This window comes from Perognathus longimembris, chromosome 3, assembly GCF_023159225.1.
Source record: "Perognathus longimembris pacificus isolate PPM17 chromosome 3, ASM2315922v1, whole genome shotgun sequence".
NCBI classification, from domain to species: Eukaryota; Metazoa; Chordata; class Mammalia; order Rodentia; family Heteromyidae; genus Perognathus; species Perognathus longimembris.
The window spans coordinates 90,568,299-90,581,121 of record NC_063163.1 but is presented as its reverse complement, the minus strand read 5'-3'; the positions used below and the strand labels follow the sequence as shown (position 1 = coordinate 90,581,121).

The following is a 12,823-nucleotide window of genomic DNA, read 5'->3' as shown; positions in this document are numbered from 1 at the left end:
CAGGCTCTATGCCTCACGCCTATAATCCTAGCTACTCAGGAGGCTGAGATCTGAGATTAGTGGTTCAAAGCCAGCCTGGGCAAGAAAGCCCATTAAGACTATTATCTCCAAATAACTATGAAAAAAAGTAGGAAGTAGAGCTATAGCTTAAGTGGTAAAGTGCTAACCTTGAGCACAAATGCTCAGGGACAGGTTGAGGCCCAGAGTTCAAGCCCCAGGAACAGAACAAGCAAGCAAGCAAGGAAACAAACCACTCCAGCTCTCATAGAAGAAATGTCCTCAGGGAGGACTCCTTTCCCTCCCTACTGAGCCAGGAGTACTTCCCCAGAATGCTAAACATTTGTGTGTTCTCCTCAGACACCAATGACAGCCTCTTCCTGCCCTCCTGATACTCACTGATGACTGGGCCTGGCACACAGCTGAATCTCGGTAAACACCTAAGTCAGGGAATCAGGACAGAACTGGACTCTGCTGTATCAGTCAGCCTGCGTGGTCACATATGAATGATCAGGCCTACAAACAGGTAGGATGGATATTCAGGGTGGCAAGCCTCAGTCTGCTCTTATCAGCTGGGGGCCTCTGCTCCCCACTCCTACCTCATAATACAGTTCCCAAAGAGACAAAACAGCTTCCCTAGTGAACCCAGAGTCCCAATGGGCAGCCCACCTATCCTGGCAGGAAAAGAGGTGGCAGTTCAGCCAACAAGCCATCCCTGTCATATGCCACATGAGACCCTTTACACATCACAGGCTCCTGCAGCTCTAGGGGCCTGGGCTATGATGTCGAGCTCTTGAGGTATCTGGGGGATAAGTACACATACATGCATAAACTTGCACACATACATATGCAGTGAAAGCCCTAGCCTTGATTCAGGGACCCAGAGGCTCCCTGGATGTTGTCCCTTACATAGGAGAAAATGACTGTGCCACAGGCAACATGGGAGGGGTCAGGGTTTGCCCTCTGGTCACCATGGGATCAGAGACCCAGGCCAGGTTACCCTAGCAGATCAGAAGATGGCCTGGAGTTCAGCCTTGGGCCTGAATTCTGACCTGGGGGAAAATGAAGGGTCTCTGAGGCCTATGGTTACTTAGAAAACACAAGAGCTGGGCTGAGAATATAGCCTAGTGGTAGAGTGCTTGACTGGTATTTATGAAGCCCTGGGTTCGATTCCTCAGCACCACATATATAGAAAAGGCCAGAAGTGGCGCTGTGGCTCAAGTAATAGAGTGCCAGTCTTGAGCAAAAAGAAGCCAAGAACAGTGCTCAAGCCCTGAGCCCAAACCCCAGGATTGGCAAAAAACCAAACAAACAAAAAACACAGGAGCCGAGGGAACAGGGGATCCAAGTGGAGAAGTGCTGCGGGTGAGCCAGAAGAGACATTGCATCTTGGGTAAGCTGGGCTCCTCCTAGACTGACTGGAACCCTGCAGCACATGGCACTGGCTTGGGCCTTTCACATAGACAGTGCTGAGTCAAACAACCTTATTCTCTCCATCTTGGCTTCAGTTCACAGATGGCCTCTTCAAAGGATATCCTGGTCTTGGTCTTGACATTCTTTCTCCCCAACTGTGGAGTCGGCACCCTCCTTGTTCATCTTCCACCTGCTTCTAGCCAAGTATCTCAGTTTCTTCCATTATCTGTGGCCCCACTAAAAATCATGTTGATTAACTGGTCACCAGTTAACAAGGTTGTATGCCAGGGTCTGAGAACTCTGGGTTTTATTTTGTTTTATTGGGGGGCGGGGGGGCGGGTGGTCATGGGGTTTGAACACTGAGCACTGTCCCTGAGCTTTTTTGCTCTGCAACTTTGAGCCACAGCTCCACTTCCTGTTTTCTGGTGGTTAACTGGAGATAAAAGCGTCTCACAGAATTTCTTATCCAGTTGGCTTCAAAATATGATCTTCAGATCTCAGCCTCCTGAGTAGCTAGGATTATAGGTGTGAGCCAACCAGTGCCTGGCTCTCTGAGAAAGCAGTTGTGCTGCTTTGTTTCAGAGTACAGCAAAAGATGAGAGTGGCTCCCAACAGGAATTTAACAGCCAATGGAACAAGACAGCTGCAGACCACTATAGGCACGTGGAGGCAAAGCCTCAACTACAGCGATTGGGAATGGGACCTTGCTCTCCGGGATATGCACAACTACGCCCCAGGTGTGAAGACAGCTCAACAGTGCAAAGTAGCAACTGGGACACAAGAGAGAAAACTCAGGCTCAGTGAGCAAGGCCCAGACAGATGCTTCCTTGTCCAGGTCCACATGAGAGGCTATACACCACCATAGGCAAGGAACAGGAAAGGTCTCTCAAAAGAAGATACATGAATGTTCACAAACAGCACCATTGAGCCACAGCTTTGGAAGTGCTAACAAATGCAGTAAGGCATGAAAGGAAACCCAGCACTCCAGTACTGGCCAACAGTGACCTGAGAAAGAATCCTCTAGGAGCTATCAGTAGGAAGGAAAATGCAGAGGATTATTTTGGTGCAGATAACAGGTGAGCAAGTAGCATTCTTATAAGAACAGTAACATCATTATTAGAAAATGAAGTGCAATGAAGTTTCTACTCAAGAGTAACAAACTGGGCTAGTGGCTTAGTAGTAGAGTGCTTGCCTAACATGCATGAAGTCCTGGGTTCAATTCCTCAGTACCAAATAAACAGACAAAGCTGGAAGTGGCACTGTGGCTCAAGTGGTAGAAGCCCAAAGACAGTGCCCATATACCCCAGGACTGAAGAACAAAAGAGAGTAACAAGCAAAACTCCAAGGTGGGCTAAGAGCCTGTTTCAGCCTGTAATCCTAGCTACTCAGTAGGTTGAAATTTGATAATATGGAGACCCTTACCTCCCTTAATCAGTAAGAAGTCAGAAGCGGAGGCATTGCTCAAGTGAGTGGAAAAAGCCAAGCAAGAGCACAAGGCCCTGAATATTGCCCTAGTACTTGCACGATTTAAAAATAAAATAAACTTAAAAATAAATAAATATATAAAAATAAATTGTAAAATAAATATGCCAGGTGCCCATAGCTTACCCTGTAATCCTAGCTACAAGTCTGAGATTTGAGGATCGTGGTTTGAAGCCAGCTTGGGCAGGAAAATCTGTGACACTCTTATCTCCAATAAACATCTTAAAAAAACCCCAAAAAACTGAAGTGGAGCTTTGGCTCAAGTGGTAGAGCACTAGCCTTGAGCAAAAGAATCTCAGGGATAGTGCCCAGGTCCCGAGCTCAAATCCCAGTACTGGTACAAAAAATGAAAAGTAATTAAATTAAATACACCAAAGATAAAAACAAAACATCATGAGAGAACTCTTCCTTTTGGAATATATCTCACACCCACCTCCACAGGCAATGGCTCAAGTGACCAAGTGACCAAGTCAGGAAGTCTAGAGAAGCTCCTAAGTACAGAGTATCTATATCAGCAACTCAGTACCCTCCCCTCTATAAGCAGAAGTATCTCCTGGACACAAGCTGCCAGGCAACGAGGGCATGACAGGAAGAATTCAAGTGTAGCAGGCAGTCAGGCTTGCCACCCCACAGATATACTTGGGGAAAGGCAGAGCCCAGCCAATGCCAAGCCCAAGTGAGAAGTGTGTGGTTAGCAGTTAGCCTATGGGAACCATAAGGAGGCAGGTGGGGCCACAGCAGGGACCCAGCAAGATCTGGAAGCTCAGACAAGAGGTGACAGACAGGCCCAAGAAGCCAGAAGGGTAAGGCTATAACACAGGGCAGGGGAATGTTGGGGGCAACAGTAGCACAGAGGAAGGAAATGAGGCCTCTCTAGGAGCCACAGGGGGACAGGTGCAAGCTCTGCCCTACCACAGTTCTAGCCAAGGCAGTACAAGAGCTGTGGGCTCCTAAATAGTTTTGGTGCTACATGGGCTACTCAGGATGTGGTGACATTAATGAGGGTCTAGCAGCCAGGGATGGCCTTACTTTTACATGCCATGTCCATTTACTCTCTTAAGAGGGACTAGTCACTACCCACAGCTGTGATTTTCCTGGGAGGGACTGAAGTTAACACCTCCTCTGGATAGCCCACTATTATCCAAGGCTTCAGGCTTCAGTTCCAAAACTGTGGACTTTGTCTCACTGTGCTCAGTTTCCCCACCTAGAGACCAGGAGACTGAGATTCCTGTATGGAAAGCCATCCTTGGCCTGGGCTCTCCTCACTAATAATAAGCCCAGATATCCTCATGTTACAGCTCCATTTCTGGCCATGTAGGGATGACCAGGTGCCAGCATACTACCCCTTCAGGGTGACCACCCACGGGAGCCTCTAGAACACAGCCCAGGGAGGGCACCTCCAAATCTCAACAGTCCCTGGGTATGGGCCTCAAGGACCTGTGGGCTCCTGGCTCACACCCTAGCCTCAGAGATCCTGTCTACTGCTGGAATAAGCTCTGCTATTCACAGGCGAAGTCAACTTACTCAGGACAGTCTTGAAGCTTGGGTACTGAGTGCATATTAGAAATGCTAATGTGGAATTCTTTTTTTTTGGCCAGTCCTGGGGCTTGAACTAAGGGCCTGAGCACTGTCCCTGGCTTCTTCTTGCTCAAGGCTAGCACTCTGCCACTTGAGCCACATCGCCACTTCGGGCCATTTTCTGTATATGTGGTGCTGGGGAATCGAACCCAGGGCCTCATGTATACGAGGCAAGCACTCTTGCCACTAGGCCATATCCCCAGCCCCTGGAATTCTTTTTTTGTTGGTGGTGGGGCTTGAACTCAGGGCCCGGGTGCTGTCCCAGAGCCTCTGTGCTCCAGGCTAGCACTCTACAACTTGAGCTATAGCACCTCTTCTGGCACTTAAGGTAAGAGTCTCATGAGGACTTTTCTGCTGGGGGTTGGCTTTGAACTGCAATCCTCAGATCTCAGCCTCCTGAGTAGCTACGATTATAGGTGTGGGCCACCAATATCTGGCTAATGGGAAATTCTTAAGCACCGCTTTGTGCATAGTGGATGGAATTGGGGTTTTACTGATTTTTGTGGACTATCAAAGTAGCATACTGACCTGAGAATGCAGAAATACAAAAATGCACTACAACTAGTATTTTAGGCATTGTCCTTTCTAATTTTACCCCTAGTATAAGCATACAGGAAATGACCCCTTCCCTGTGTGGATGGTACAGCTGTACCTGGCTATGTCCCCACACAGGATACCTTTTCATCCATCTTTCCCATTTCATCTTTCTATAGAGCCTGACTTTTGAATCAGGCAAGTCAGTCTGCTAGTTGAAATAAAACAATTAAAAAGAAAACAATAGGAAGTGGTGCTATGGCTCAAGTGGAAGAGCACTAGACTTGAGCTGAAGAGCTCAACAGCGCCCAGGCCCAGAGTTCAAGACCACAAAAAAGAAAAAAAAAATTACACAAAAGTCACACCAGAAAGTACTTTCTATCCAGGCCAGTGGCAGAAGTACTCCCAAGCAAGGGCTACCTCCCAGCGCTTGGATCAAAGCATCGTGATTCAAGGCAGGGGTGGAGGAAGGGATAGAGGTGTGGGTGCAGGGCCAGTCAATCCGGAAGATGCAGGTATGCCTGGGGCTGAAAGCAGGGCTTGGCCTGCCTCCCAGGGGATCCAGGTTCCAGCAGAACCCGTTCTGTGGCCTGAGGTCAGCTGCTTGTGTCTGGCATCACCTAGGAAGTAGTCTCAGCTCCACAAGGGCTCACCAGGCAGAGAACAGCAGTAGCTGCTTCTGCTTTTCACTCAACAATGCCTGGGGGGAGAGAAGGAAGAGGGAAGAGGGGAGAGCAGGGGCCCTAGGTTACAACTAGGTGACAGCTGTCACAGGAAAAAGGGACAATGTTACCTGTCCAAACTGGCCAAGTGTCCCTGTTTACTTACTCTAGTCCCAAATCACCTCCCTCCCCTGACAGAGAAAAGTCTCAGGCTCAGGCCTGCAAAGCCCTTATGAAATCTACCTACATACATATATCCTCAGTACCACCATGAAGACTCTGAATCTGTGGATCAATAACTGCTACCCTAAGCCCCCTCAGCTCACAACTTCTGCCAAGACAGTGGGGAGCACCTGCTGTCCCCCAAACAACTATAAAGGGACCGCTCCCCTCCTGCAGGAGCAAACACAGGTATATGTAGAGATGAGGGGCTATGTGGACTCAAGGAACCTGGAGCAAGCGGCCTGCATGGCAAGGGGCTTATATTAACCCCATCAGATCAAAAGCAACAGAATCTTTTACACATAACACCCACCTCCTAGATCAGTGGTTCACACCTACCACTGTGCCTAGAAGGGGTGAATGAGCTGCCTTTGGGGTTATACTCAAACCACTAACAGGTTGGAATAGCCCCTAGGCCTGAAGTGGAGTGACTGTGGACCCTGGGCATGCAGCTGGCATCTTCCTTCTGAGTTTTCCATGTATTCCCACAGGCAGCACACACTTGACTGTGCAGGCTATGTACTTAGCACTCAGTGCACTATGACTCAATGTTCCCATCTGTAGCGTGAGGCTGACCAGCCTCCTTTTAGGGTCATTTGAGAGATAATTCATGTTGATAAAAGTAGACCGGCAGAGTGAATATCACTGAACCAGTTATTACGATTAATGTGATTATGAACTACCTGAACTTAGGAGGGAAAATCACTATACTTCAGCAAAAAACAAGCCCAATCAAGACTTCACTGGCCAAACTTATTATGACTTATCTAGAAGTCCTGTACTTTCCAAAGATGGCTCAGAAGGGCAGAGAAAGATATGTGAGAAAACAGGATGCTGTGTTGTGTGCATGTCACAGAGAGCCTGGCTAATCTATCACCTGGCATGGCTGGTCTGAGCCTGCAGAAGTCCCCCAAACCAATTGTCCACCGCCTGGGGAGCAGGGTGATTCAACAGGAGGGGGTATAGCTAGAGCCACCACTGCTACAGCACTTAAATCCAAATGGGTTTAGTTCATGACAATGTGGTTGTGACCTTAGGCAGTAGCCTAGCTTCCTGAAAGGCAATTCCTTTCCTCTCTCCCACCCTTCCTTACATACAGATGTGTACAGGGTACTCCCTATGTGTTGGGCTCTCTTCTGGAAACTGATAGCCTACAGGACACAAGCACAGGGTCTATTTTCTTCCAGTTGATGAGCTCTTATGGGGAAAGGCAAAAGGGACACCAGTGCTATGTCACAGAATGGGGATGACAAGGAACAAAGTAGATAAGTGGGGGAGGGGTGTGTGGAGGAATACTCCAGATGAGGTCCAAAGCAATATCTGGGCTAAACTATAACCATATAAGACAGTACTCAGGCAGAGGACAGCAGGTGAGAAGGCTGTGATGCCAGAAACCCCAAAGAGGCCAATGTATTAGAGCAGAAGGGGTAAGAAAGTGGTAGAGTGTACAAAGGCTTGAAGGGTCATGGTTAGTTTTTATTTTTTCACGTCCTGGCAGCAAACACAGGTGGAGCAGGTATGCAGTTCCATATATGGAGCAAGGGACAGTATTCAGCAGTCTTGTAAACTACAGAGCAAGAGCACAAGGCCTGGCTATAGTATCAGGAAACTCCCACCATTATTATCATTAGGGCAGAAAATACTGGGCCATTTTTAACTAAATTCAGAGCAGTGTGTATCAATACTGGAGATGGGCCATTCCACCCATTACCTTGGGACCCCTGGCCTGTGTTCAGGACTCCTCTCAAGTTTCCAAGGTGTACACAATGTAGACCACTGGATAGCATGGAGAGCACAAGCGACCAGACCCTGCCTGGTCCTGTACTCACAGGCACCTCACATCTCTGTCCAGCCAACTGTCTAGGCACAAAGTGGCAAATCGGCCCCAGGATTACTTCCCAGGTTGTTAGCACCTCACTTTGTGGCCCTCTACAAACCAGCAATATTCCAGAGTTGGCCTGAGCTTGGTAAGAACTTCCATCCCTTTCCCAAAGCTTACCCTTGGAAACTGGAGATCCCTGGCCACCTGCCCATGCCCCAGGGGAGTTGGGAGGACTGCACAGAGTGATCCTGGTACCCAAAGCCCAGTAGACAAAGATTCCCAAGTAAGTATTCATCCAGATGGAGTACTCTGCGTTCCTAGAGGCCAGCAGAGCACGTAGAGGCCCCTAGGACTGAGGACCCAGCAGCGTCCTAGGGACCTGCCAGGGCCGGCTAGCAGTGCCCCAGGGGCCTGAGAGCATTTAGGTCCACTTGAGTTCTAGGGACACAGTAGCTCCTTATCCATCCTGCTTGCTATCTTCCTGGCCGTGCTTCACTTCCTTTTCTTCCCACCCCCGTTCAGACAAGATGGGCAGTTAGTATTTGCTCAGCAAATATTGTCCATGGCAATTCAGCCAGACACGCAATAGTCTTTACCACTGTCTGTTTTACCCAGGCAGCAAGCAGCCACCAACAAGATCAGTCTCGGGTTGACCCTACCTCCCCTCGAAACAGAACCCCGAGCAGGGCTCAACAGGAGGAACTAAGTGGTCATCTAGTCACCGTCTCCCAAAGCCTAGCACTGCCCAGATCCCCAGCACTCTCCCGACGCTGTGATAATTAGGCAACAACACAATCCAAAGGGCGACTCTGGGCGGCGTGGTCCAGGTACAGCCCCAATGCCTTCCACTCTGGCTCGTTCTTCTGGATGTGGCTAAGGAGCGCGGCCTGAGGCCGGAGTTCGGGGCAGGGCTCCCGCGGGCTGGGGCTGGGGCCGGGCTGAGCGCGCCCACCTACCTCCAGGGCCTCCAGCGTACTGAAGCTGGCGATGGCGAATCCGTCGATGACCTCCTCCTCCTGCGAGCTGGACTCACGGCGTCGCCGCCTCGGGGGGCGCGCGGCGCGGGGCGCAGGGCGCGGGGGCGGCGCGCCGCGGAGACCCGCGTTCTCCTTGCCGGGACTGGGCTCCGGCTCGTCGCCTGACGACGGACTCTGCGCACGGGCGTCGCGGGCGGCCTCCCGGCGCCGGCCGCGATCACGCTGAGCGCGCGAGCGCCGGCTCGGCCGGACCTTGGCCTCCATGGCGGCACCGCGGCGGTGACCTTGGCGCCCCCCGCCGCCTGCTACGCCGCGCCGTCGGGCTGCGAGATGGCCGCGCGGGCTCGAGGCCGGGCCGGACGGAGGACCGAGCCGGGCATGCCGGGCGCGGGCGCTCAGCCCCGGGCGCCGCGCGGCCTGGGGCCCCCGACCCGCTGCACTGGCGGACGCAAGGCGCTTAGCGGCCTTCGCCCGGGTCCCGGAAGAAGCACCGCATGGTGACCGGCGGGCGGCGGCGGGAGGCCGGGGGCGGAGGCGGACGGCGGAGCTCCTGAGTGCCGGGATCGTGAGACAGCCGCGAGAGCAGCGGTGCCCGGAGCGGATAACAACTGACGCACTTCCGCCGGGCCGGAGCTCCAGAGGAAGTGGGCGCTGCCGCAGGAGCCCGCCCGCCTGGCCTGGCCCCACCCAAGCCCCGCCCTGGACCAGCCCTTCCGGCTGAGTCTCGCTACGCTCACTTCATGTAACCCCGCCCCCAACCTCTAGGCCACGCCCCACCCACGACGCACCTCCCCGAACGCCTCCGGGTCTCCGCCCCTCTGGCAGTGCTCCACCAGGCCACGCCCCCTGCACAGTCTCCTCCCTGAACCCCTCCCAGTCTCCTCCCGTTGACCACGCCCAGGCCACGTCCAGCCCCAGGCCCCACCCCGTCAGCGCTGCTCTGTTGAACCCCGTTTATCCAGACCTGGCCAAGCCCATCGCCCAATCCCCTCAAACCAGGCCTGCCCCCTCTGCTCTGGTCAGCTCCACCAAGCCACAGGACCCCGCCCCTACGGTTAGGCACCGCCCCTTCCATATGTAGCCCCGCCCCCACCTGACCCCGCCCAGCGCGGCTGGCCACCCTCCAAGTTCCGGGCGGCCCCTGCCTCGCTTTCCCGCCCTCCACGTGGGGGTGCGAGTCCTCTGCGCCCTCCCGCCGCGGTGACTGCTCCTGAAGGGATTCTGGTGGGAGCTCGGGAACCGGAGGACGCCTACCCCTCTGAATTGGCGGCTCGCGGACAGGGGGCCGATAGAGCGTCATCGCTGAGCTGTGGACGGCTGCGCGCCCACTCACCAACTCTCAGACCCAGAAATGTGGCATCTGGCGAATGTGGAAGGCCCCTCACCCCTGCCGGGTCAGCCATGTCCCGGCTGAAGGTGCTCTCCCAGGGCCAAAACCCTGGAACCCAAGGACGTGCCCCGAGAGGACCCACCTCGCTAGCCCCTCGGCCCATGGAGCCAGGGGCCTGGGGTGTGGTGGGCAGGCGACGCTGGCATGAAGCAACCCGGCCGCTGCTAGCTGGCCACATCTGGAGCACAGCATCTGGGGCGGGGGGGCGGGGGCCGGGGGATGAGATCCTGAGGTCATTAATTTGTCCAGCACCGTTTATCAAATGTACACTTTCTTATAACTCATTGATGGCTAACTCTTCCAGAAGTGGTAACTGTCAAGCAGTGTCATGAGAAGGCCAGCGCACCCATCTCGACTTGAATCTCTAAGGAGAGAAGAACTGAATCTAGGAGTGGAAAAGGAGTGAAAGTGATAGTAAAGTTTGTTGGGGAAAGAATGAGTTTTCAGTTGACTGAAAGTGGGCCATCTCTAACTGCCTTGGGGGTTTGAGGGCTTACTCAGATCCTCAGCCAGAAATTTCTAGTCTGCTACCAGCCTATAAAGTCACAGGTAAGTAACAGTGCCCCAAGGCTACAGAAGGTCCGCACAATGATGTGTAAATAAGCACTGAGTATCTGACCCTGGGGGAATTTGTTTTGTTAAATTCCAGGCACTTGCTGGGCCCCAGTGGCTCTGGCCTATAATCCTAGCTACTCAGGAGGCTGAGATCTGAGACCTCGAAGCCAGCCCAGGGAAGAAAAGTCCAGGAGACTCTTATCTCCAATTAGCCACCAGAAAACCAGAAGTGGCACTGCAGCTTAAATGGTGGAGCACCAGCCTTGAGTAGAAGAGTTCAGGATCTAGGCCCCGAATTCAAGCCCCATGTTGGCAAAAGAAAAAAAAAAAAATTTAAATCCAGGCAGTTTTGTCAACCCACTAATTTAGGTTTTGAAAGGATATGTCCCGGCCATCCCAGAGGACCATGCGGAGATAATCACAGACAGGAGAAGAAGGTTCATAAGGAGGTTTATTAGTAGTGGGGCCATAGTTCCTACGGGAGGGGGAGCTACATGGCGTCTGCACCTTATCCAGGTGGCAGTTTCTCTCTCTCTCCTCTCTCTCTCTTTCTCTCTCTCTCGGTAAAGGGCTAGTAGGTAGGTAGTGAGTAGGAGTGGCTCATTAGGTCTAGGTGGATCTGGGGGCTAGTGGGAGGAGCTGAGGACCTGATGCTAGGGAAATGCTAACAGGTTTGAGTAAAGCCTTTCCTTAATCTTAAATGTTTAATCCTTAGGTGGGTGGGGTATTCACCCCAGGACCGAACTTACTGAGCTGTTCAGATCTTAACAGAGGCTGGTTACCTGTGTCTGGGCGTTTGTAATCTCTTCCTTCCAGGGTCACCGCTTTTCCTTGCAAGAATTTGAAGAATGATCCATTTTAGCTTATGTAGTATGAATATCCCCATTGTTCATGTCTAATTCCTGTCTTACTAAGATGAAGAAACTCAGAGGAGGCTTCACAGAGAGTGTCCCCACCCCCAAGGCTCTGACAGCTGGGTCTGAGAAGGAGCCTGTGTGCACTGAGCAGTCGGAGCTGGTTCAAGCTGAGGACACAGAGCAGGAAGGCACAGCCACCTGGGCTTCATCCCCCATCACTGCCCCAGGGAGGGCCACCCACACACCATGTGGGGGAGGCGCCAATGGCTGTACTTAATAGCAGCTGGGAAGGTAGCTCCTTACCCACCCCCAACCCCTCTCTCCACTCTGCATGCCGGGGGTGGGGGTGGGGTCTCCCCATTCCAAGCTTTGTTATGAAAAACAACCTTTCACACGGAGGAAACTGCCTTTGGATTGAGAAAGCTGCCAGAACTGTTTTCCCATCCTGCCTGGGGGACTTAGGGCCACAAATGTAGATGAGATCTCAAGCCTGCTGAATCTCTGGTTAGGGTACTGATCTGTTTATAGTCTTTGGCCTATACCTGCTCCTGGGCCACCTCACCTGCAGCCTGCTGGGGCATTCTGTGGGCCCTTCCATTGCCTTCAGAACAATTGCTATGTACTGCAAAAGTTCTGCTCTTAAAGTTTTCATGTACAAAAATTAGGGGCTAGGAACGTGGCTTAGTGGTAGAGTGCTCGCCTAGGATGCACGAAGCCCTGGGTTTGATTTCTCAGCACCACATAAACAGAAAAAAACAAACAAACATAAGTGGCACTGTGGCTCAAGAGGTAGAGTGCTATCCTTGAGCAAAAAGAAGCCAGGGACAGTGCTCCAAGCCCAGGACTGGTTAAAAAAACCAAAAAACTCTTTCGTTGCTCATCTTGTCTCCAAAGATGTTCAAGTGTGCAGCACTAGCCAAGAACAGGGTCTCTGGAACTTCCGTTCGGAGTTTCTTCCCAACGTGCTTAGCTTTCCCCAGCGCCTAGTCTCAGATTCATTTCCAAGTGGCTGGATGACCAATGTGAGGACCAGCCACCATCTCGGGATCACAATTCAGCTGTTCCCCAGGGAGGTCATGCTTTGGGGAATCTTCCTTCTGGGTAGAGAACTCCTGGGTAAAAGACTGACCTCAGAACCATGCAGACACCAGGCAGAACCTCAACATAGTAACCTGCTTTGATATGCAGACAGGACATTTCACCTAGGCGCAGCCGTAAACAACCCTTTGTGGGTCAAACAGAAAAGCCCAACTTGATAGACTTAGTGGCTCCTTCATTAACCTGCCTCCTTGCTCAGACCCCATATAAGCCTGGTCCCAAACTCACGCCATCGC

At 52.1% G+C, this 12,823-nt stretch overlaps 1 protein-coding gene across 13 annotated transcripts in view; it reads right to left on the bottom strand.

Moving 5' to 3' along the window:
* Fbrsl1 (fibrosin like 1) overlaps window positions 1-9,349 on the bottom strand; it is a 67,590-nt gene extending 58,241 nt beyond the window's left edge. For 6 of the 13 annotated variants that reach the window (XM_048343201.1, XM_048343202.1, XM_048343203.1 and 3 more), the window contains exon 1: window positions 8,667-9,332. In XM_048343201.1, coding sequence (XP_048199158.1) covers window positions 8,667-8,951 — 285 coding nt within the window. In that variant the 5' untranslated portion in view covers window positions 8,952-9,332. Of the gene's footprint in view, window positions 1-8,666 lie in introns of all 13 variants that reach the window. The other 7 variants (XM_048343207.1, XM_048343204.1, XM_048343195.1 and 4 more) reach the window with 3 other exon arrangements.
* Window positions 9,350-12,823: the final 3,474 nt, after the last annotated feature.